This window comes from Tursiops truncatus, chromosome 4, assembly GCF_011762595.2.
Source record: "Tursiops truncatus isolate mTurTru1 chromosome 4, mTurTru1.mat.Y, whole genome shotgun sequence".
NCBI classification, from domain to species: domain Eukaryota; kingdom Metazoa; phylum Chordata; class Mammalia; order Artiodactyla; family Delphinidae; genus Tursiops; species Tursiops truncatus.
In genome coordinates, this window is record NC_047037.1 from 12,226,853 (window position 1) to 12,252,674 (window position 25,822).

General features: G+C 40.3%; 1 protein-coding gene and 1 non-coding gene across 2 annotated transcripts in view; both read left to right on the plus strand.

Moving 5' to 3' along the window:
• Positions 1-19,513, plus strand: part of NEK11 (NIMA related kinase 11) — a 108,312-nt gene extending 88,799 nt beyond the window's left edge. The window contains 8 exon segments of the mRNA XM_033856316.2: positions 6,183-6,332; positions 6,426-6,504; positions 9,792-9,875; positions 12,945-13,000; positions 13,002-13,061; positions 14,842-14,935; positions 16,119-16,272; positions 19,335-19,513. Of these exon segments, the coding sequence (XP_033712207.1) occupies positions 6,183-6,332; positions 6,426-6,504; positions 9,792-9,875; positions 12,945-13,000; positions 13,002-13,061; positions 14,842-14,935; positions 16,119-16,272; positions 19,335-19,498 (841 nt within the window). The 3' untranslated portion in view covers positions 19,499-19,513.
• Positions 19,514-21,325: 1,812 nt separating this feature from the next.
• LOC117312283 (U6 spliceosomal RNA) lies at positions 21,326-21,432 on the plus strand. Its single transcript, XR_004526539.1, has one exon. It is a non-coding gene; the product is annotated as a U6 spliceosomal RNA (small nuclear RNA).
• The last annotated feature ends 4,390 nt before the right edge of the window (positions 21,433-25,822 follow it).

Sequence of the window (25,822 nt, forward strand, 5' to 3'; positions counted from 1 at the left end):
ATGTGATGGGCCCTTAATAAACATTAGTTATTAACATAATATGCTTCTTAAAATTTGTTCAAGCAGCTCAGTGTTGTTTATCATATCTACACTGAGTTTTTGTTGATATTCAACAATACCATGGTAAAGACTTTTATTTAGGGTAACACACACTAAAGCAAAACCTGCTACTCTTGTATTAAATTTCTATTACTCTATTTATTCGCCTGCATGAATTATGTATACTCTTTTCTAGATGGATATGTTAGGATTACATCAAGTAAAAATATTATCTAGAAGATCAATAAAATTTCCCTAACCAGAGTCATGCACCACTGTGTGGTAGGTTTCTCTTTGCAGAGTCAGGGCAGGTTTCAAAGGGTAAATTTAATTACCTTGAGACAAGACAAAGTCGGAGTTAAATTTGCAATTTATTATCAATCTGTGCTTCAGAAATCCACTGGGCAGTTCTGTTGAACTTGGACAGATGGCAAGTTCATGGAATTCAGGTATAATTTGCTTCGCTCTCACCTGATCCCAACTTTCCCTTTCACTGCCACATTCACCCCCTCAGGGATTTATTTGCTTACTTCTTCACAGTTGGCTCTATTTTGGAAAAAGAAAGGAATACAAATTACAGACTTCTAAGTTAAATATACCTCTTGTGTTTTTCAATTAGTCTCCGGGCCCCCCACCCTTCCCTGCTCTTGCATTGCCATATTTAAGACCTGGGAGTCAAATAAGAGAAAAGTCTTCAAAAAGGATGGAAGTGTTGAGCTTGAGATAATGTAATTATTCCCATGTAGAAATGCCTGGTTAGAAACTGGAGAAAATTAAAACATAGACATACAGATACACAGACATATAGTTACTAGAATAAAAAGTATACATAGAAAATAGATTGTAAAACTGGTACAGCATAATCAAAAAATCTTTTGCTCCAAGTGTCATGGTAGTTTCTACAACCAGATTGTCTCATATTTCAGTTACTGGCTCCCATGCCAGGCATGTGCACTGGGACCATAGCAGGTCCCTTTCCACAAGTTACTGGGTAATAAATGAAGTCTTTTCCATGTGCTCCAGCCCAGCAAATATCAGTAGATCAAAATAAAATAGGTAAATGGAAAGCAGCGTGCCTTCAGTGTAGCTGAGAGGATTTCCAAAAAAGAATAGTTTTGCATCAAAATTGATTACTGAGTTGTTCTCTAGATCTAATTGTTCTGTAGTCTGTCTAGCCAGATAATTCCACATCTTTTTATAATCCTCAATACATTCATCAAGTATGACTCAGGTAGAATTATGTCTCCATAAAACTAGGGTTTGACTTTGTGATCAACTCACTGTGCTTAATAGACCACTAACCCTCTTTCCCTGCCAAGCAACAGAAAAGCAAAGGCCAAACTTGCCTGCCTTCCTTTCCTTCTGCCCCAGAACATCTAGTTGTCTGTGTTTTCTATATTTGCCGGGGTCTGATACACTGCATGGCTTGTCTAAAGCCCCAGAGATCTTTGATGGTGGATTATGGTTCCAGATGGGACCTGAAATCAGAGAAGTCAACCTCTGACTGAAAGCCTTCTCTCAGGGCTAGCCAAGATTTCCTACTGAAGGACATCCTTAAGGACCTGAAATGCTCTGATTGGTACAGCACTGAGAGTCAGGATAGCATAGAGTTTCTGTCTCTAGAGCCAGACAGCCTGTGTTGCGGTACTAGCCCTACCACCCACTCAGTATGGAACCTTGAACAATTTACCCAGTTTTAGGGTTTTCTCATCTGGAAAATGGGAATGATAATAATAGTTCATACTTCATTAGGACTGTTGTGAGGATGATTAAATTAGTTTGAGTATGTAAGGAACATAGAACAGGGTGCCTGGCTTATAATAAACACCATCATTAAAATTTCAGCTGTCATTTTCATTATTATTATCGTTGTTATTGTTGCCATTTGTATTATGGGTGGAAACAATATAAAAGTCTGCTCCCAAGACAGCTCAAAGTGTCCTGGGTCAGGGATCATTGCTCCCATCTAACTGTTCAGACCTGTCAGAGCCAGGAGAGATTGTCTGGCTTTGTTCTGCTTCAGCTTAAGTCCTGAAGAAGACTAAGAGCCCACAAGGCTCAGAAGAGTATGTGTGGGTGCCTGGATAGCCTCTACCTCTTGGACCTATGAATTTAATGTATTTTTTTTTCAGTGTTCAAATTATTACCTATACAATAGATTATATAGCAGGGGGTAGTCAATATAAATTTTTTAGAAAACATTTTTAAGAAATATTGAATGAGAACTAGTACCAGTATCAAACAAGCTGATCTAACATGGCACCTTTCCAGGCAAAGTCCTTCCTTCTCTCTGAACTTTGGTTTCTCATCAATACAGTGAGAATTTGGAATTAGCAAATCTTGATAGTCCTTTGTAGCTCTATATTGTGTCAGTATAAGAAAACTTCTTGAAGTTAGAATTAGACTCTTCTCTGGGGAAATAAGTATATTGGGGCAGTTCACAGCACACAAATATTTTACACATACCCACACAGGTAAAAGTATTTGATTCAATCTGATGATTATATTAGTGTATAGCCCTACCCTTTCTTCTTTTCAAGAAAACTTTTTCAAAACCTAACAGGTACTGACTTGATAATTGCCTTTTTCATTTTAGCCATTCTGATGACTGTGCACTGTGGTTTTAATTTCCATTTCTCTAATGACTAATAATGTTAAACATCTCATGACTTGGGGCCATTTAGTGTCTCTTCAAATCTTTTGGCCATTTTTCTCTTGGATTCTCTCCTTTTTCTTATTGATTTGTAGAAGATTGATTGTTTGATTTATGGAATTTTTTGGATACCAGTCTTAGATGGATATTTGAATTGCAAATATCTTTTCCCACTCTGTATCTTCATTTTTACTTTCCAAATGGTGTTTTTTTGTGAACAGAAGTTTATAATTTTAATGAAGTCCATCTTATCAGTCCCTAACTTTATTGTTAGTGCTTTTTGCATTTTATTTAAAAAATCTTTGCTTATGCCAAGATCAGGAAGACATGTACCTGTTTTCTCTTAAAAATTTTATGATTTTATCTTTCAGTTAGATCCACCTATAATTGATTTTTGTGCATGTGTATGATGTGAGACAGGAGTCAATATACAATATTTTCCATATGGTTATTCAATTGGCCTAGCATAATTTATTAAAAAGATCATCTTTTCCTCTACCACAGTGCAGTTCATCTTTGCATTAGTCAAGTGATTGAATACATGCAGATCTGTTTTTGAGCCTTCTATTTTGTTCCACTGGTCTATTTTTTCTTCCTCGCCAATATCATACTTTCATAAGAAATGAAACTTCATAATAAATCTTGCTGTTTGGTAATACAAGACCTCCAAATTTGTTCTTCTTCAGTTGCCTTGGCTACCCTTGTCCCTTTGCATTTCCATGTAAACTTTAGAATCAGCTTGTCAACTCCCACAAAAAAGTGTGCTAGAATTTGAATCAATATTGCACTAGGTCATTCTTGGAAAAATGGACATCTTCATAAATTGAACCTTCCAATCCAAGAGTGTGGATCTATCCCTCCCTATTTTTTTTTCTTTTTTTTAGATCTTTAGTTTCTCTCGGCAGTGTACTGAGGTTACAGTGTAGGGTCTTGCACATCTTACGTTTGATTTATTCTTACATATTTGACATTTTGTGATGTTAATGTAAATGACATTTTTAATTTTGTTTTTAAAATGTGTTTACTGCAGGCTTATAGAAACGACCTTTGTATCCAACAACTTGCTAAATTCAATTGTGAATTCTAATAGCTTGTAGTGTCTTTTGACCTTTTTAATGTATACAATCATGTTGAAATGCTTAATGACAGTTTGTCTTCTTTTTTAGTCTTCACATACCACTTGTTTTATGTTCCTTTTTCTGCCCTTTCTTGCTTTTTAAATTTTTTTTATTTTAAAAATAAATTTATTTATTTATTTTCGGCTGTGTTGGGTCTTCATCGCTGCTCGCGGGCCTTCTCTAGTTGTGGCGAGCGGGGGCTACTCTTTGTTGTGATGCGCAGGCTTCTCATTACGGTGGCTTCACTTGTTGTAGAGCACAGGCTCTAGGCACATGGACTTCAGTAGCTGTGGTACACAGGCTCAGTAGTTGTGGCTCACAGGCTCTAGAGCACAGGCTCAGTAGTTGTGGTACACAGGCATTAGTTGCTCCACGACATGTGGGATCTTCTTGGACTAGGGCTCGAATCCATGTCCCCTGCATTGGCAGTTGGATTCTTAACCACTCGCCCCCAGGGAAGTCCCTGTTGCTTTTTTTTAATTTGAATTTTGTTATTTTTTCCCTCTAGTAACTTGTTAGTTTTATTCTTTTCAGTTATACATTATTTTACTATTTTTTTTGGTGGTAATCCTAGCAGTTATAACATGCATTCTTGACTTATTACAGTCTAGTAAAAATTACTGTTTTTACCACTTTCCCAGTAATATTAGGACCTTATGATACTTTAACTCCATTTACCCTCTTCTGTCTTTTGCATTATTTTTGTCATGAAATGTTATTCCACATAATTTTAAATCCCATAAGATAGTTAAGTTTTATAGAGTTAATGTTGATTTAAACATATTCAGAAAATTACTTTTTCCAGTGCTCTTCATTCCTTCTTTCATTCCTTGTTTCTGTCTGGGATCATCTTTCTTCTTTTGGAAGAATTCTCTTTTAGGATTTTAGTGCTTTCCTGCTGGCATGAATTCTCTCAGTTTTTCTTGGTCTAAAAATGTCTTTATTTCACCTTTATTTGAAGGAAATTGTTTTTCTGGGTATAGAAATCTAAATATGTGCTACTATACCAAATACCATTTAATAGTCTTATGGATGGATGAAAATTTATTGAGCTTCAAATAATTTTCATAATTTATAAGGTTGACATTGATCTTGGTGTTCTAGTCAATATCATGAGATTTCTCCTAATGTCTGCCTCTTTCTAGCATTCTATAATGGAAATAGTCTCGGATTTGGAAAGAAAAATACATAACTCAAGAGTCAATCAGGGCCACTTGTGTGACCTTGGCCAAGTCACTTAACTTCTCTGAGCCAGTTTCATCATGTATAAAATGGGAAAAATATAATATTGGATCCATTACACTGGGAAGTTATGATGCTCTGTTGAGATATATATGAAAGTGCTTTGTAATATGTAAAGTACCAATCCGTTTGAAATTTTTAGTGTTATTATTATTTACTGGAACAGAAAAATTTTCAGTGTATATATCCAGAATTTTCTTGAACACCCACAAAATGGTTAAAATGATGGTATTCATGTATGTATGTATTGATATATATCTTGCCTTTCATGAGAAAGCAGGACAGTGTTTGAAGTTACATAAAACACAGCTTACACAAGGTCAACAGCAAATTTATTTCTGATCTTTCAAGCAAATAATAAGAAAAGGGAGACCTGGCTAGTTACATAATTCAGAATAGCTAGAAGATAAAAATAACCCATTATTCAGGAGAAAAGTTCTTTCTTAACACTCAGTTCAGGCAAAAATTTCTCCTTGGTTTTCTTAATGATGTAGATTATTTAAAAGATTTTTCTGCTAGTTTAGAGATGACTGATTTGCATAGTTAACACAAATTAGTGTTGGACTGATCTAGAACTTTAATATTGTTTCATACTCCTGAAGGGAGAATTATACACATTAATGAGTGCTGCAGGCAGCCACTCTCCCACCCTACTTGCAAATGGATTCTATTTAGAAAACTAATAAAGATGCCAGCTTCCTTTCAGAATGCTTGGATACACATTAGAGGGAAGGCTAGGCTAATAAATTTAAATCTTATTTTGCATATATAACATTAATTGAACTGCCTTAGGAAGACAATATTTACCTGCATTTTACTTTTCCTTCAAAGAGGTTGATTCAAAAATTTCTTACTACCTTCATCAAATATTTATTGAGTCCCTACTATGTGTAGGCATATTCCTGTTGGATTGTTTGCTTTCCTCTGACAAAAAGTGTTCATTCAGACTTACATTTTGTGCTTTCTTTTTTCACTTTTTCCTTTTTTTTTTTAGTAAACATGTATTTAAATAGAAAACAAAGTGTATGTTAGTGCCTCACAACCAATGTCCTAACACATCTGAGGTTTTGTATGATGATCAAATTTAAAAGAGGACATTTATTCCTCATTCAAATTCTTTGTGTCTTCAGGTCTCTGGCATGCATTTTGTATGAGCTGTGCTGTATGAATCATGCATTCACTGGCTCCAATTTCTTATCCATCGTTTTAAAAATTGTTGAAGGCGACACTCCTTCTCTCCCTGAGAGATACCCAAGACAGCTTAATGCCATCATGGAAAGGTACGGAAAGAAATGTATTGCTGCAGAAGCAATTTTAAATTGTACTTATATTTTAGTTCATTTGAACAATAATTTTCTTTTTAAACATTATAGCATGTTGAATAAGAGTCCTTCATTGAGACCATTTGCTATAGAAATTTTAAAAATTCCTTACATTGCTGAACAACTACAGGTATTTAAAATGAAAGGGATACCTGGAAGCACATATTAGCATTTATATACCTTCTAGGACTTGTAGATGTGCTGTGGGAATAAGATGCAGTAAGAATCAGTCAGAAAGGAGAAACAAGGTTTTTTTTAAAAGCTGGGGGAAATTATTAGTAGGCAATCTCTGCCAAGGAAGGTGTGTGAACTCCAGCTCCCTGGTGCCCCAGATGTGAGAAGTTTGGATTGTGATTTTTTGCCTAACTGCAGCATCCACCCTTAGAGCTCTTGGCTTACAAATCTTACCTCTACACTTTGTACGTGTATCCCTGCTAGTGCAAGAATGTACTACTAATGATACAAAATCTGGGGGTTTCATTGGGCCTTTATTATTCCATTCCTTATTTTGTATCCTACTAATACTTTTTATTGATTAGCTGAGTTTATTTTGTTTTCCTGTAGATTAAAAATTTCGATGCAGAGAATCTGCCTTTAATGGTAAGCAAAAAGCAAATGGTGTCCTCTCAGGATGTTTTTTTGTTTGTTTGTTTCCTTGTTTTTAGACTTCGTAGGCTTTTACAATACAAATCCCTTGGGCAGATTTCCTTTAATTTTTATGAATAGTTTTAAGTGGATCCACAGAGCAGTCATTCACCTTCACAAATGGGCACACCTTTTCATCAGTGTCCAGTTCTCAGGCACAGGAAACAGGGATGCTGACTTGATGTGCAGTCATTAGTTGAGATCTGGCACTGTACTGACACTGGGGGGTGCCAAAATGATAGGAACAGATATGACTCCTGTCTTTTTGAAGCTTGGCTGCTAGTAAGAGGACCCAGTAACCAAGAAAATGTAAGCAAGTAAATAAAAAATTGTAAACTATCAGAAGAACTAGGAAGAAATATAGCATGCTGTGAAATAAGGGAAGGGAAGGGCTTTGGTGGTCAGAGAAGGAGCAGGTGACATTGTGACATCAGTGAGATGGTGAGAAGCAGCGTGCCCTACAAAGAGCCTGAGGGAGAGTGTTGTGATCACAGGGAGTGGCTCGTACAAAACTCTGACTTAGGTGATGTCCCCTGGAGGGGGAAGCACTAAAGATGTGGGATAAGCAAGACAAGAGGAGGAAGTGGTGGGAGCTCCCTGGTGCTTTCAGCTCTCCCTGAGTATAGCTCTCCACTTGCCTGAGGGCAGACTTCTGAAAAGAGGCTGGTTGTTGGGATCAAAACCACAATGAAGGGTGTGTGAGCAAAAAAACAAACAAAAAAGTCAAAAGGCATCCAATAGATCCCCTGGGACTAGGGTGAAACAAATGAGGCATTTTCCCTGGTGCAAAATTAAAGAGGACACCAAAACCTCAGTAATCCAGATAAATAATGTTGCAATGTAGTGTTTTTTTAAAAAAATCAAAAGTAATGCTAAAAAGAAGTCCATAGTAACAAAATATCAAACGTTCAAGGACAGGATCCAATGGGGCTAGGATGAAAGTGGAGCTAAAACCAAGCAGGACCCTGCAGGGCCGTCTCAGGTATAAAAGTCCCTCCATGTCCACTGTTTCTTGAAACAGTGTCCACTGTTTGTAGAAAAAGGCTTTAGTCTCCTAAGACTTTCCTGAGTTCCAAGAAACAGACTCAGGTAGTTACTAATTAGAGAACTGAGGGAATGTAGAAACAAAAGAAAAGCAGTCAAGCAAGAAAAGTAATGATAGCCTAAACAACAGTTCAGTGATAAAACAGAATGCTAGTTCCTCCCCAAGGGATATATATAATAATCTAATTCATATGTTTGAGTTGTTCTGCAGAAACTAGGACCCCTACCCAGGTGGTTGACTGTATGATGACAACCAGCATGTAGACCCCAGACTGGTTGGAACCAGAGATTGATGATTAAGATTCCCAAAACACCACCTTGTTACCTCAGCACCAACCAATCTGAAGAAAGTCCATGAGCTGCAACCCTCACCCCAAATGTTGCTTTTAAAGACACTTCCCTGAAAGCTATCAGGGAGTTCTGGTCTTTTGAACATTAGCTACCCATTCTCCTTGCTTGGTGCCCTGTAATAAACGCTGTACTTTCCTTCACCACAACCTGGTATCATTAAATTGGCTTTGCTGGTGAGCAGACCTAAGTTAAGCTCGGTTAGAAACTGAGGTAGAATGGTGCAAGTTCAGGACCGGGTCTTGTCGCTTTTTAAACTTTTGCTATTGTATTCTCCAAGGCTTTTTGTCATTAATGTTGATTTTTTTTATAGTACTGCATTAAAATATTATTTATCTTGGTTACTGAGTTTTTTATGCCCCTTAAATTTGTACCTGAGGTGAGTGCCTTGCTTGTCTCACCCTAGTCCTGGACTTGGTGATGCCGAAACTCAGCCTCTGTGCACCAGTGAAGAATCAAATCTTGGAGACAAAGTTTTGGGTGAAGTAGAAAAGAATAGCTTATTGCTTTGTCAGGTAAAGGGGGACACAGAAGACCCATGCCCTCAAAGCTGTGTGTTCCAACTCAGGGGGATTTGGTGAGGAGTTTTATAGCAGTGGTTCAAGGGCAGGGTTGCTGTTAAGGATCAGGGTGTGTGCAGGGCCTGCACTCCTTTAATCTGGCCTCAGGTGGTCTCCTGATGAGCTTCTGTGGTTCTCCAGGTTATCAAAATCTGACTTTCTCTCTAGAATGAAGAATGCTTCATCAAGTAGTTAACATCTTCCATTTGTTGGGGGTTTTTGTTCTGCAGAAGAACTCAAAGGTATTGTTATATGTATCCTTGAGACAGAACCAGGACCCTGTCCCAAGGCTGCACTATTGTTTCTTAACTGCTCCTCCCTTCTCTCTGCATTCCCTCCCTTCATTGATTAGCAACTGTTTGAACCTGCCCTTTGGAACTCAGGGAAAGTCATGGAGGCTGAAGCCTATTCCCTACAAATAGGGGACACAGAAAGGCTCACAGGGTCCTGCCCAGGAGCCTCACAGGGTCCTGTTCGGTTTCACTGGGAGCAGAGACATCGTCCACTACAGTCCCTGAGGTGGGAGAGAACTGTGTGTTCTTGGAACTGAGGGAAGGCCTGCCTGTGGCTGGGTGACTGGGAGCAAGAGAGCAGGCAGAGCAATATGAAGTTGGAAAGATGCACAGGATCCTGACCCCACAGGAGCTGCTGTGTAATGTTTTAGACCTGTTACAGAAGGAAAAATGGTTACCAGTGGGTTTGATTTCAAGCCTCAGACACGGGTCAGTAGTACTACACATCAGAAAAGGCTACTGGTCATTTTATGCCTCTTCATCCCTGAAGAGTCTTTAAGGTATGTTACGGCTGTTCTTTTTTTCAGCACCTGATGTGCCAATATTCGGAAATGACCCTGGAAGACAAGAATTTGAATCGTCAGAAGGAGGCAGCTTATATAATTAATGCTGTGTAAGTAATTGTTTTGTTTTTAAAAAGCCCACTGAGTGTAAATGTTAAATGCATTTGTCTTAAAAAATATTAGTGCTAAGCTGACAGCATGGAGTATCCTAGAATTCACTTAAGTCTTGCCAAGAAATTAAGGAGCTTCAGTAACTTGACGTGCCAAAGTCCTTCGCCCCAGGTGGTAGTAAATTGAAATCATAAAAGTTTAAACCTCTGCACAGCTTACAGATCTGCAGGGTAGCTCTGCAGTTGCATTGTAAGTATATAGAGAAATTCATCTCTCAAACATTTAGTGATATTTATGCTAATGAACATTCAGATTAAGCATAAATGGCTTTCACACGTTGGTTGTTTAACAGGAACTGGCAGAGTATCTATTGAAAAGCTGACACTGTAGAGTCCTGGGACAATTGAAAATAAGCCAAAATTTACTTTCTTGAGATATACATAAGAACTAGAGAATGTGTTTCACAAAGAGCCATAATTTTTTCCTGATCTCATTTGTCTCTCCTACCTATTCAAAATTTCTATGCCATAACTTACAAGAGCCCAGAATACTAGGTTATGTCAGAACAGCCATGTACAGCTGTGCAGGCTGTGTACTGCACAACTCCAGGGGGCACCACTGATAAGACCAAATCTATAATTTTGCTGAAGAAATGTTATTTAATTTTGTTCCAATGAGAATGACAGTCCCTCCCAGAGCTGTGCGGGGCAGTGAAGTGAGAATGGTAGCCCTCATCAGCTTGATCTTCAAGGCCAAATTACACAAATATGCTTCTCTAACCCCCAGTCCAGTGGTTTCTCAACTGTGCCGTGTTTGTTTTCCATCCCCACATTCAAACTGAGGGAACTGGTCCATCAAAGGTATTCAGTCTTTGTTTAATGCATGATCTCCAGTTAAAATACCCTGCAACTCAGGAGATACATCTTTAGGCATGCCCCTATAACCTAGTTTTCTTGGGTTACTACCTATTTTTTTCAGGAATGCCTGGAACTTCTCATTTTATTTTATTAACAAGATATGTGAGAGTAGTAGGTATCTTATTTTTAAAATACTGGACTAACTTTAGCTATCATTTTGCACTGCAGTTTTGAAACAGTTTGCCTGACTGTGCTTACAATTATAGTGTGCTTGAATCCAGTTCTTCGGGTGATCTTTCACATTATGAGATATTGATTTCAAATCGTCACTGTTATTTTCAAGATCTATGACTGTTTTGAGGGGCTCTATCTGGTTTTACAAAATAAAGCATGTGTATTCCTGAAAACTGCATGGCCCCTGGAGGCTCTGGTCTGAACCGTATTCCAGAGGGATGAGAACTGCCTACAGAGGTCATTACAGTTTCCTCACAGTGTTTCTTTCTTTCTTTCTTTTTTTTGTGGTATGCGGGCCTCTCACTGTTGTGGCCTCTCCTGTTGCGGAGCGCAGGATCCGGATGTACAGGCTCAGCTGCCATGGCTCACGGGCCCAGCTGCGCCGCGGCATGTGGGATCTTCCAGGACCGGGGCATGAACCCGTGTCCCCTGCATCGGCAGGAGGACTCTCAACCACTGCACCACCAGGGAAGCCCTCATAGTGTTTCTTTTTTTTTTTTTTCCTGTGTACATATATTTTAATGTAAGTGGGGTCATCTTACACATTTTAAAATTTGAATGTTTTTTATTTAATAAATATATGTATTTTGACAATTATTCAATCTAAGTATATGAATATACCCCAGACTTTTCATATTGTCCCCTCCTATGTACACTAAATATAAAGATGAAAATAGCTTTATTTCTGCTTAAAGAAACAATACTATTTTTAATGTAAAATATTCAGACAATACCAAAGATGAAAGAAATAGTTAAAAAGCAACTGAAATCTCGCCACACTGAGATGATCCCCATTTTGATGACTAGTTAAGTCTATTCCTTTATGTATTCACACAAGTGTAAACATACACCCATATCTACCACATACATGTTTATAATATTTATCAGTGGATTACATACAAGTTGATTTTTATCACAAAATTGTTTTACTTGTGCTTGGGGATTTTTATCCTCCCTCCCTGTCCCCGCCTCATAGTGTTTCTTAAGGAGGGAGTTGAGTGCAAAAGGCATTCCGCTATTGGGCCCTAACCAAGCCAGGCACAGAAGCAAATGCCATTGAGAATGTGGTTGCAGACCTTTCAATACATGGTTAATGTAAGCACATTTCTTTAACTGAAGAAAGAGGCTCTCGAATAATATTGGCTAACATTTTCAGGGGTAATGACCATATGCTTTGCTCTGTTATAAGCTCTTTGCATGAATTAACTCATTTAAACTCACAACAATCCTACAAAGTAGGTACTATTATTATTATTATTTAAACAATCATAGAGAGGTCAAGTAACTTGCCCAAAGGCATACAGCATGTAGCCTGGGAGCTAGGATTTGAACCTAGAGTATGTTCTTAACTGTGCAATTAATCACTATGTCATGCTGCCATAAAAATACCTACTGTATGAAGCCTAGAAGATAAGGCATATTCAATAACTTTTAGCTATTATAATACTACCATTTTGGGATACTTTTATATGTCAGGCACTGTACATACATTATCTCATATAATACTCAGGATAGCCCATTCTTTATGGATGAGAAAACTGGGGTTCAGAGAAATTCAGTAACTTGCCCAAGGCTACAGAGCAAATGAGTGGTAGAGATGGGATTCAAATCCTGCCTAATTCAAAAATTGTGTCTTATCCACATGGTTGAATTAGTCTGCCAGTCTATTTACTCCTTAATGGCCAAGATCCTAATTTGTCTTGCACTATGAAAAGCAATCATAGGCAATGAAATGAGCAGAAATTTGCAAAGTACATAATTTGCTTTTAAACAAAAATCTAGTTTAAAAAATATTGCCAATTAACCACAGTCCTTCTTGGCTAATTACCCACCCAGAGTTTATTAGTTTTCACTTGACATGTCTTGAGATGCTTTTCCCTTCTCAGTAGTGTAATGATACTTCTGTAAAATACTTGTTTAATTTTTCTGAGCATGTTTGGGATGGGTTGCACATGGGAATCTTTATTATCTATAGGCAGAAAAAATCCACCTGCAGACCCTGCGGACGCTGTCTGAGGTACAGAAAATGACATCGAGAGAGGATGTGGCTGAGGAAGGTCCAGGCAGCTGATGAGGAGGCCAGGAAGCTAAAGTAAGTGACCTTCCCTTAGTGCCCTGGGCCCTGGGCTGCTTCCCAGGGCTCTAGAGGAACTTGCTGAAGAAAAACAAAAACCACAACAAGAAAATGCACATATTTATCAGTTTATTCATTTATTCATTCACTCATTCCCTCAAAAGATGGTTATTGAGCCATAGATGGTTATTGGATGCCAGGCACTATTAATAGCAGGCTTTCAGTCTTGTGTGAAAAGAAGGATTGAATATCAGGGAGGTTATTAGGAATGAAAATATAAGGTCAGCCTCCAGGCGAAGCCTCTTTGTTGTTGACACCTTCTGTACACAGCACCGTGAGGGGGTGATAAGGTGGCCTCACTATTCTGTCCACACTCCCCAGGTGTTTGCTAAACCCCTCTGCCCAGAGCCCTGGCTGCTGTGTACCTGCAGGAAATTGCTGGCTTTAGGAAGGAGCCTGGAAAAAACTCTGTTTTGTCAGGTAAAGCCCTTCACAGTCTGCTCTGGGCATGCTGCTGGTGTGAGAGATCACAAGTGTTTAGAGTTTACACATGAAAATGGGGTTCCAAAGAGCCCAAAACTCCCAATTTCTCAAAGACTGATTTTTCAGCTGGTATGTGACCCAACTGCCTAATTTTTCTTCTTCTTTCTTCCTCTGCCAATTTTTTGGTGTCTTAGAAGCCCCAACAAAGAATTAGAGGGACAAAAAAAGACCTGAAACTCAAATCTGTCCAATGTGATATCATTCAGTGTTCAGTTGGAAGATATGTGCAAACCAGTACACCACTAAGTGTGGATTTTGCTGAAGAAATATAGTCAAGAAAGTTGTTTGGACTGTTACATCAACTCACAGTCCCAGGTCTATTTCTAACACCTCAGGAATGGCGATATTTCCAGGGTACCATGGTTCATGTCATTGGTTAAGGGTGAAAGGAAAATTAAATCTCTGACAGGAACAGACTAAAAAGGCAATTTAACAACTTGCACATTACAATTTATTTTTCAAATTAAAACTATTTTTAATATGAAAAAAGTCATAGATCTACCTCATGGCATTTAATATTTTTGTTATTAAAGGGAATGATTTTTAAATAAGTTTGTTCTTGATTTTATGAATGAATTGCACTGGAGCGGTTTTGATTATTGTTTCTAGGATTTGAGAAAGGTCATGTGTTTTAGGTAGAAAATGACTCCATTGTCATGAGGGTTATAATGTACCCACGTTATAGACAAGAAAATTTGACTACAGGGATATTCAGTGATTTTTCAAGAAATCTAAGTATAAATTAGCGTACAAGTAATCACAAGAATGCAAATCTTTCCTCCAGTTTAATAGCAGGTCTATTAAATTCAACTCTTCTATTGTAGAGGAAACAGAAAATGTCTGAGAAAAATTCCCCTTCACAGTGGCTCTCATATTCTTTTCCATAAATTCTTTGAAATGCAGGTCTGTTTTCCACATCTATGGGTTTGTTACCCAGTTATTCATATGTGTTGGGCTCTCTCCTGAGCATCAGAGACACACTCCTGTCCTTTGTCAGCACAGGCCGAGAGCACACAGGAATGGCACCACCCTCTTCCCCTGAGTTCTGGGTTCTTGAGGGTGAACAAAGAGCCAGCATCCTGCATGCTTTAAAGGAAAATCGAGTGGGGCTGCACCGCACTCGCGTGATGAGGGAGAGACCACAGGCCTGGCTGCCCTACACCCCAGTCTGCCTTTTGAAACAGGGATCACACTTGTGTAACGTAGATGTGGTTTTAGCAAATTGCAGCTCTTTTTCTATGTTCACTTTATGCAGAAAGCTTTTGGAAGAAAAATATGAAGAAAACAACAAACAAATGCAAGAACTGAGATCTCGGAACTTGCAGCAGCTGACTGTGGACGTGCTCCACGTGAGTGCGCTTCTGTTTTAAATTTTACAAAAGACCTTTTCTTGCCTCAGATTCTTCAGATTCATGGGGCCAGTTGGGTAGTAAAAGGGACAAGGTAGGGAAAAAAAGCATCCAGACCAACTCTGCCCAATTCCAGGCTGGACTGGGATTTGTTTTAGAACGTAGGCCAACAATTAGTGATGGCACAAATTCAAAGCAGCTGTACCAAGTGCCTGCTGTGTAAGGATGACTTAATCTGCATTGAATGAACAACTGAAGAGTTAAAAGTATGACTTTGAAGAACAAATGTGTGTCTATCTAATTTTGAATTTCAGCCGTGCTATTGTTGCTTTACTTCTTTCGTCCACTGTTCTTTTTCTGTCTTATTTTCCGTTCTTTCCCTCTTTATTTTCTGTCTCCCGTCCATATCATCGTGCGTTGTGTTAATAACCCCTTTCAAACTTTGGAGAATTATCATACATATCCAATAATAGCGTTGCAGACTCACATGAAATGCACCCCAAATTCATGTCCTCTGCATCCCAAGCCTCTGAATACCATCCCCTAATGGTTAAAAATATCTTCATTGACCTTGGTGTGGACTTTGATACTTAAGGTAGTCTTTCTTCAGGGTTGTATTTGGATAATAGACATCAACACCAACCTCCTAGCTCTTTGGTAAAAACAATTTGGGAAGGAGTCCTTTTTATGGAAAACTTTATTGTCTCAAATTCTGGTTGTTTGTTCATTGGTCATCCCTGTATCTGAGGGAGATTCTTTCCTTTAGCAGGAAGAACCAAGCCCCTGAGGCTGTGGGGATGATCCCTGAGGTCTGGGGATGCTCATTCTACTGTAGCTCAGTAATCACGGGGCTCTGCACCCTGGGGTGTGCCGGAGCCCTGGGCAGAGCTCACTCGCAGACAAGGCAGAGCATGGGAATGTTGTTTTCTGCCTCCCTCTGATTGGTGATCCACTTTTCTCAATTACTTAGTGGTTGGGAGTGCTTTAGAGTTCTGAAAACCCAAAGTTGGAGCAGATGGGGACCCAGCCTACATTGACCTTAGGAGTCTCTGTCCATCAGGCCCTTTAGCAGACAGTATGTGGGTGCTGACGCTGCTCCATCCCAACCCCTGTTCTCCACCATCTCTTACTCCCAGGGAGGCTGGCCTCAGAGGTGTAGGGGTGGGATGGTTCCTGCTCACAGAACCTTAGGGTGGAGAAGTTGCCAGCTGAGGGGCAGCAGTGTCAGACCCCTACTCGGGGAAGGGTCTTGACACCACCAAGCCCCCTGCAAACACTGAGCACCCTCCTTCAGCTCTCCAGATACTTTCGAGGCCCTGAAGTGGTGACTTGTGGAGGTAGGTCATCTTCCCCTCAGGATTGAGACTGCAGATTCCCTCACATCCCCAACAAGAGTCTGGCATGATGATAAGAATTCTGCATTTGTTAATATATGTAAAATACTTGTTTAATCAGCTGATAAAAACCAGGACATTTTTCTGGAATGCTCAGGGTCCCCTGCTTCTAAGGGATTTTACCCCCAGAGATTGGAAATTGAGAAGTACAGACGTGATAATATTTTGTTTTATAAAGCCTAAATAACTTTATTCTTAAAGTTAGCATATGGCAAATAAAAATGTAGTTTCAAGTATGATCTTACATTTTAATGTCTGATAACTTACTTAACTTCTTTGCTTTTCTTCATTGGCCTTAAAAGTAATCATTTCTGTGTTCTTTTTCATTTCCAATATGATTACTATTAGTGTGAAGCAACAACACTGTATGAGGTCTTGTCCCTTCTATAAATTAGGGCCCTTGGGGGATCCTAAAGTCACTTAAGGTTTTATTAGCTCTATATTATCCTACAGAACAAGGGAGTCCAGATCTTGGCCCAGTTCAAATGAGGAAAGTGAGGATTTCACAGAGATTTTATGAAGTCCGAACTCATAACCTCCACAGTGTCTGCCTAGTTTCTCCCAATTCCACCCCCGTCCATCAGCAAGGAGCAAAGGCAGGAGGGAGGTGCCTGCCGCTGTCTTGACCAGAGATGGTGGTTCATTCTTTGGTCATGTAAGATTCAGTATCACCAACATCTTTGGTTCTGAGCTTTCCAGAAGCAAGTTTCCTAAGTTGCATATTGATGTAGGCAGGAAGTGCTCCAGGCAGCCCCTGGCTCTTGAAGAGAAGACCCTCCCTGGGCTGATTCTGCCCAGTGCGCAGCGTTGTTCAACACCACAGGTCTCTCGCCCTCCTTTGTGCAGTTACATCAGCCATTTCCCTCTGACCCGTCAGTAGCATCCCACTTTCTCTCTTTCAAATGTCACCGCCTCTTCAGGAGAACCGTCTTTGACCTCAGCCTACTAGCCCTTCTCCAAATTCTTACGTTTTCTAGCAATGCTTCTCAAACTTTAAAATGTACCTGAATCACCTCTTGGTCTTGTTGAAAAGTAGATTCTGATTTGGCTGGTCTGAGGTGGGTCCTGGGATGCTGCATTTCTAACAAAGTCCCTGGTGATTCCTATGCTGCTGGGCCAGGACCGCACACTGATTAGTAATGGACAGAAATTGGGGTTCTTGAAAGCAGCTTCAGATGAAGGAGGATCTGGAAAAGCCATGATGAGTGGACCTTCCTATAATCTCTTTAGGAAAAAAGAGCATTTAATGGAAATTGAAGAAAAGGAGGGGCAACCTGAGGGAAGGCTTTCTTGTTACCCCTGGAGGAGGTTGGAGAGAGGAGGCCAGGCAGAGAGGAGACCAGTCTGATCACATTCACAGGCACAGGAGTGAGGCAGGCGTAATATATTCAGAGAACCAAGGAGGGGGAGCTGATACTTTGCAAATAAACTGAAGGGTCTAGACATCTCATGGAAAGGCATCAGTGAGCTGAAAAAGATGAAATACAATGTGAGAAATAAGCTGGCTTAATTGGATGCAAGAGGCTAAAGAAAAACATGATTAAGAAGGAAAGAAGGAAGAGGCACACATTCCCGTCTGCCCAGATGCACATTTGTGGTTGAATTTCTTCCTCCTCTCGCTGGGGCTCTGTTCTTTAGTCCTCTTCCTTCTGTCTGGCTGGCTGAAGCAAACCTCATTATATTTCAAAAGCAGTTGTAGGAGATAGAAACACAGTTAGCGGAGAGACAGGCTGGCTGTGTCACCTCTTAAATGTTTTAACAATTCTTTGAGGCGTTTAGGAGAGTGGCTTGCTTTGTTTTTCAGAACCTGACTGATGGGGCCTTTTACACTGGAAGGCATTTTCTGCTCCACTGAATTTGGGCTTTGAAATCTTGAAGCGTAGTTGACTGTGGAATCATGTTGGCACCATTTCTTTAAAGGATGGTAGCTTAAAACAACTAGATACCACGATGCACACACTAAGCCCAGTCTTTCTTTTATCCTGGGGTGTATGCAGGTGTGATGGTTTCTGTGAAAATTGTGTGGCAGATCAGGCCTCCAAATGTGAAACAGTCCTGGGGATCAAAGAGCAGATCAAGTCTTGCTCCTTCTAAGAGAAGCAATTATAACAATTCTGTTCTCTTCAAAGAGAACCTCAGAAAATCAAAGTCAACTGAGAGTCTAAATACTTGTTGTCAAATAATTTCTGAAGTGCACACAGAGGCACATTTCGTGCAGTCTCTGCTTTTTGCACTATCAGTGACCCTTTGAAATTTGGAGCCAGGTTCACCTCCTGCAACGATTATTATACAGTACAAAAAATGGACTTCTTAAAAATATTTTATGACTGTATTTCCACAGATGCCACATCACGGTGTAGCACAGCTATGTTTTACTTATTCATTTAAGATTAGTTTGAACTTTCTCCTTTTGATATGAAGATGCTCTTGGAATAGTTCTCCATGAAAGCCATTTACCCAGGAAAACAGGTCAATTCAGCATTAGCTCTGGGTGGCAAGTACACACACACACACACACACACGCACACGCACACACACACACACACACACAGAGTGATTAGTTGACATGCCTATTGAAACATTTGAGAAGTTTAACTTTTATTTTTTTGAAGTGGAAACTTTTTCATGTCACCTCTTAGATCTCTTTCTCTTAGGAAATTGAAATTCATAGAATCACAGAGCTTTTAAAGCTGGAGGAGAGCTTTAAAAGACATTATTGAAGCCAGCACCTCTAGTCTTGAGATGAGGAAGCTGAGTAGGGCTGGACATCCTGCCTGCCTCACCCTCACCATGACTCTGACACTCAGGCAAAGGGAGGTTATATGATTTGCCCAAGGTCACCTGCCAAGTTAATTCAGAGCTGTTCCTCTCATTCCAAGCTGCCTTCTTGAGATTTGAAAATGTTATCATGTTTAAGGGAAAGGATTAGGTGGGCTTTTGTTTCTAAGTCATCTTCTAAACAAGAATATGGTTTCATTTGTGGTAATGCTGTTTCCTCTGATCAGCTTCTCATGAATTGTTCATTACCTTCTGCAAGGAATTTGATGACTCAGCTTCAGAGAACCTGCCTGAGTCTCAGCCCATTCCTTCCCTGGACCTTGGCACACTTGGGTCAAGTGTAGAGGACACCGTAGCTGACCTTGGAGATCACGGTATAAGTTTGCATTAGCCTGCAGAAGGCTGCTCTTGGATGACATGTGCATTGGTGAGGCTGACCCTCCAGTGAGCCTGGCCGGCCTCTGGGAGAAGCCTTGGGTGTATGTGGCCACCTTCCAACAGTTTGCCAGAGCTGGGCTGTGGTGGTGAAAAGCAGAGAAGCCGAGGGCTTTGTCCATCCTCTCTTGTCTTCTTTGTCATAGCGAAGATGAGCTGGAAACTCGCACTGGGTGAGGGACCTCCGCTTCTACATGAGTTAAACAGCATCACTACTAACGTGTAAGACTGTGAATGCTCTGAAGTAAGTTGTTTCCCTGGCCCTCATGAACCAGAAAAAAAGTGCTCAGGGCTGTCAGCCAAACTGGGGAGATATGTCAAGGCTAATGGTATCAAACATGAGTTTTAGAGTAAAAAAGCTGGCCCTGTCAGGGAAGACCCTGGCAACAATCTGTCTAGGTCTCAGTTTCCTTTACCATGAAACAAGAATAAAGCAAATTAGCTAAGGCCTGTGATGTGCTCTCAGCTCCATGCCCAGCACATGGTAAAAACCAAAGAGAGGGAAGCAGTTCATGACTCTGAGGGGCAGGGCTGGGAACGTGAGACCTTGAAGTCCTGTAGGGCCGCTGACAAGTGTCAGGAACATCATAGGCACTCAGTGAACATTCTTTGAGTGAATGAATGTGTGGATGAATGACATGTTGTCTCGACCTCTGAGAAGCAGATGCCAAGACGGGACTAGAAGTGCAAGGATATTATTAGGGGAAATGTCTGCATAAAAGGAGTTAGGAAAGGAGCTAGGAAAGGCTGAGAGAACTGTCAGACCACAATTCGAGTCTCATTCCAAGTGAAGAGAGAGGTTCGCTGGATAAGCCCTAGTCTGTGAGGCAGTCAGAGGCAGCCAGGACGTCAGGAAGTGCTTCAGGAGACTCAGCTGTCGGAGGCTGCATGTCCCTGCTGCGGTGGGCCTGGGGTGGGGATGGCGGAGTGGTGTGGTAGCCTCACTCTCCTTGTGGGTGAATGTCTTGAGGTGCATCCTCGTGGCTGGAACTCTCTTTGGCAGCAGCTGAGTTCTCTTTCCAAAGAATGGAGGTAGTGAAACTTGGATTTGGCTGGTCATCTCAGCCCAAATTTGCTTTCGATGTCTTCCTGATGGAGCTGTTAGAGCTCATGCTGCCTTCTTCAGCTGTGAGGAGACTAGGACCTGATGCTCTTCAGGTTGCCATTTGCCAACTTTTGAAATGGTGTTTTGGAAGCCATCTGGTAACGGGTGTTACTGGCAGACAAATATGTGTATCAGATGGATTTGCATTTAGATTCTTTTCAGGTATTTCTTTTATTTATTTGTCTGCATTGGGTCTTAGTTGCAGCACGTAGGATCTTATTTGTGGCATGCAGAATCTTTTCGTTGAGGCACGCGGGCTCTTCATTGCAGGGTGCAGGCTTCTCTCTAGTTGTGGTGCTTGGGCTCTAGAACACACAGGCTCAGTAGTTGTGGTACGTGGGCCCAGTTTCCCCATGGCATGTGGGATCCTAGTTCCCTGACCAGGGATGGAACCTGCATCCCCTGCATTGGAAGGTGGACTCCCAACCACTGGACCACCAGGGAAGTCCCCAGGTATTTCTTTAATACATTATTTGTTATTTTCCAAAGGTAAAATTTGGAAATGTAGGTCCCCTGGGCCTTTCTTTCCAAGGCTATAAAACCAAGGGCTAGGCAGGCCTTTGAGTAGCACCGATATGGACGGCCTGTGCACTGCTGGAGGGCCATTGCCATCTAGAAAGAGGAAGCCCCAGGACAGGGCATTTAGTGGGTGGCCTAGGATCAAAAGGCCTGGGCCCAGTGCTCGCTTCGGCAGCACATATACTAAAATTGGAATGATACAGAGAAGATTAGCATGGCCCCTGCGCAAGGATGACACGCAAATTCGTGAAGCGTTCCATATTTTTAGTGAGAGGCCCGCGTACCACACACACAAAAAAAAAAAAAAAAAAAAAGTCCTGGGCCCAGCCTCCAGATTTCAGATAGGAAAGGGTACTTATTTCACAGACGAGAAGCCAAAGACAGTAGGTAATTTGCTCAAGGACTCCAAAGTTCCTGTTTTCTAGTGCAAGTTACTCCTAAGCTATCTCTGACTACAGAGCTGCCGGGATTCTCAGGCTGGCATCCTCCTTACCTTGCCCTTTGTCTTCTGTCAGGAGGTTTTGGTATGACAGACCATGTGTTGAGTTACCAGCCAAACTGGAAGTGGGCCAATCCACTCCTTTGCCCACCTTGTTCACACCATAAGGAAACTACTTAGACGCCCATTATAAGCTGTGAGAGCCAAAAACACATAGTAGTTTTAGGTGGGCCAAATGCCTTGTAAAATACTTTAAACATTTCCCTTATTTTTTCCTCTCTGTAAATTCATATTTTCTAATTTCTATTCTTTCTTAAATATTAAATTGAAAAGGGAGACTATGAAGAACTATGAAATGTAGCCTTTGGGTTGATGATTGGTTAGATGGTGGGTAATTGCAAGATGGTTAGTGACCTCATAGCTTAATCATGAAACTTTGAGACAGGAAACTTTAATTTGTTGATGAACTCTGAAGTGGTTAATTATTACCCCCATTTTCTTTGCCTTATACAAGATTTGACTCCAAACTTTCAGCATCCAGAGGAGGTTGTAATTTATTTTTTATCTAGCTTGTATATGTAAAATAAAATTACACAATCATTTTTTTTTAAGCTCCTGCAGCAAATGTTTAATCAGTTTTAGATGCTGAATTGGGAAATTCCCTCTGGGATTGAGGAGTTAGTTGCAGAGAAACAAGACAGGGTGAGGCATTATTTACATCTGATATGCATTTAGTTGACAACAGCTGATTTAATCTAGCTGAAGTCATGGATAACCATTATAATCAAATGAGAAAGCATGACTGGAATGTTGAAGAAATTATTCCTATTTAACTCCTTATATGTAATGTTGATGATTACTTGCACATTAATTTTTGCTAGGAGCTTCATTACACTCTAGCCTTACTTTTAGCAGCTCACAGCTGAGTTTCAGAATAGCATTTCTTGCAAAGCTGGAAGAATAGCCTGGGACTCAGAGGCCCCAGACCCACCCAGAGCATGGCTCTCATAATGCAGAGGCTGCACTGGTGTCGGTCTTGGCTGCCCACCCAGATCCTGGCCAGCTGTCACTTAATTTCCTTTTAAGCCACTCCTTGAGCAAGTCCTGAGCCCCTCACTGTGCTCAGAGAAAGCTTAGACCTCAAGGGGGTCGTAATTTGCTTGCTCGTAGGAAGCCCACATGCCCTTTTTTAGTTGTAGGCTGGCCTATGACTTATGGTGCCATCTCTTCCCTTTAAATGTTAAGCTGATTTGAACTCTGTCAGACAATGATATATTTTTATTGTTTTAATTTAAAAAAAGAAAATGTTTACTTACTGCAATTCCACTTCTAGATAGTCACCAAGAGAAATGAAAACATGTCTACAAGAAGATCTGAACACAAATGTTCTTAGCAGTTGTATTTATAGTACCAAAAAGTATAAACAAGTTGTGTCAATCAGCAGGTGAGCGGATAAACAAACTTGTAGTTTATCCATACAGTGTAATACTGAGCAATGAAAAGAAGCAAACTATCAATACACACAAGTGTGGGTAAATATCAAAACACTGTGCTGAGAGACAGAAGCCACAAACAAAAGAATTCCTATGGAATATGTTTACATATAAATATTGTACAAGAGAGGATGCATGGGAATATTTTTATATATGTGGATATGTGTTTATCTATGTATTTCTATGAAGTTCTAGAACTAGCAGCACTTATCTCTAGTGATAGAAATGAGGCCAATGGTTGCCTGGGGATCGTGGTGTTGGAAATCGACTCCAAAAGTGCACAAGGAGCCTCTTGTGGTGCTGGTTACCCAGATGTATGTATTTGTCAAAACTTATTGAACTCTATACTTTAAATGGGTACATTTTATTTTCCATAAATTATACCTCAGTAAGGTTGATGAATTAAAAAAATATATTGATAAAATATCCAGAAAAAGAAAAGGAAAAAGGAAGCATGAGTAATGCCTATTAGCCTACATTTTAGCTAATGAATGGCTGAGAGAGACTGGCCTGAAGTTGTGGAGCTAGAAGGCAATCAGGAGGATCTCTAGATGTTATCTGGGACACAGAGTCCTTAGTCCAGAAAATGATCATGGGTTTTCTTCTAATGTCAACCGAGCCACATTGTCTTCCACAAGGAGTGTTAATAGAGTTTGGGGTCTTCTCTCAGGAAGTGAGGAGATGAGGGGCTGGAATCCCTTGGCTACTCTCTCAGTCTTTTTGGTAGGAGGGCTCATGTTGGTGTGGTTGGGGACCCATACCAATAGGTCTAAGAGGACCTAGGACCCACAAAAGTAGCCTGAGATAACAGAACAAAACATAACAGCCCAGACTCCAAACCCACCCAAGACAGAGATGCTGCTGGGTCTGCTTGGCTTGTCAGCCCTCGGAAAAGACGACCACGTGCTGGAGGCCATGTCCATGTTTCCAGATGTCCCATCACTTCCAGAGCTCTAACCATCTTAGAGACTTGATTAATGAATATAAATTGATGGTGGTTTGTTTCATATTTGTCATGTATTCCACTGAGTTACATTTGTGTTTCCTACTGACTCTCACATTTACTCCCAGGAATAGACCCTTGCAGTCACTCCCTAATTTTCTGAGCTCTAGAGGATAATTAGAATGAAGCTAATATCGAATGAAGATGTGCTGATTCCCCACCCTGAGGCATATTTAATAATTCAGAGTGCTTCTTTTGCATGATAAGCTGGGTAGGTACCTCTGGTTGAAATTTGAAAGATTATATACCAATTGAAAAATTGAAGTGGATGCAGAATAACACCTGCCCAATCAGCTACTTCACTGTTGTATCCTAAGCAGGAATAATAGAAATAAGAGGAAAATCAGTCCCCAAAACATGGACCTCTCAAAATAACATTCTCAAAATAATGTTCTCACCTGGGAAAGCTGTATGTGGATTCCATGATCCACCCCTTAGCTAAACATAAATTAGACAGTAGTTATTAACCTAAGGGTTCTGCTGGTAGAGCAGAGAGCATCTGTTTTTGGTTTTTTTGCCCTGCCCTATCATGGTTCAGGTTTGGAATGAATCAATTAAGCAGAAAATTAAATAAGCATCCATCATGGCTTTAAGGTAAGATAGACACAAAATATAATAGACTAAAACCTCGTATAATATGTGCTTCAGACAGCATTTTGGACATACCATGGTGTGGTTTTCCTTTAGTCATTGAAATTGTTTTCCATGCATGCAATTAACACAGTTGTGCTCAGGGCTCCTGCACATCACCCTGGAGAGTATTGTCATAATGCCCAAGGGAAGCTAAGAGGCCATAGGAAACGAACACAGCAATACTGGACAGTGCCTACTTCCAGTCACATGAGTGTCTTTGACTCATATGCTAAGTTTTTGTTTAAGTGATTGAAATATTCTGCTTTGGTGTTAAGGCCAGACTTTAATTTAGCTATTTGTAATAGGCATTTAAATTTGTCCTCTCCGATCTTTGTAAAGGGGCTTTCTGTTCTGTTTTGTGGCAGTGAGGGCCTCCTCACTAACAGCTCTAGATTCACTTGTCAAACTTTCAGTTTTTTCAAGTGAAATAACGTATATCCAGAAAAAAACAAACAAACAATAACAAAACCTTTCTGGCAAGGAACTACAGCAGTATCTAATTCCTTTTGTCACTCATGACTAGTAGCATTTTCCATTGACTTCTCTTTTTCTGTTGCTTCTAAAAAAGAAATTTCAAAATAGAAAAATAAGAAACCTACAAAAATATCCAAAATGATTGTCATGTTTCAAAGTAGTATGTCTGTGTGTGAGCAGTAATATGAATTTGACTTACTCTTAAAAAACCCATTTTTCCATGTTTGTCTTCGGAATGTTTGTGATGTTGTCAGCATTTAGAGCTCCCCAGCTGGACTCGTTTCGTTTCTGAGGTTGCAGGATGGGGTCTTTGTAACTTCCCCTTGCTGTTCTGTGCATTGGCAACCACGTGTCAGAATGCATGTCATACGAATCATGAATGTGTAGTGTGACCCTACACACCCCACTTCACAGCTGACCTTGACCATCCTTTCCTGCTAACTCTGGACTTGTTTGGGTTACTTTTTCTGGCATGGCTCCTTTTAATTATTAATGGGAGTTTCCTCTTACTATTAAAAATGAGCCGGCTAAGTACAGAGCTGTAGATGAATTTAAGGTGCCTGCTATCTTTCACTACATTTGGCACCTGGACGTTTGGCGTTGTAGAGATCAAA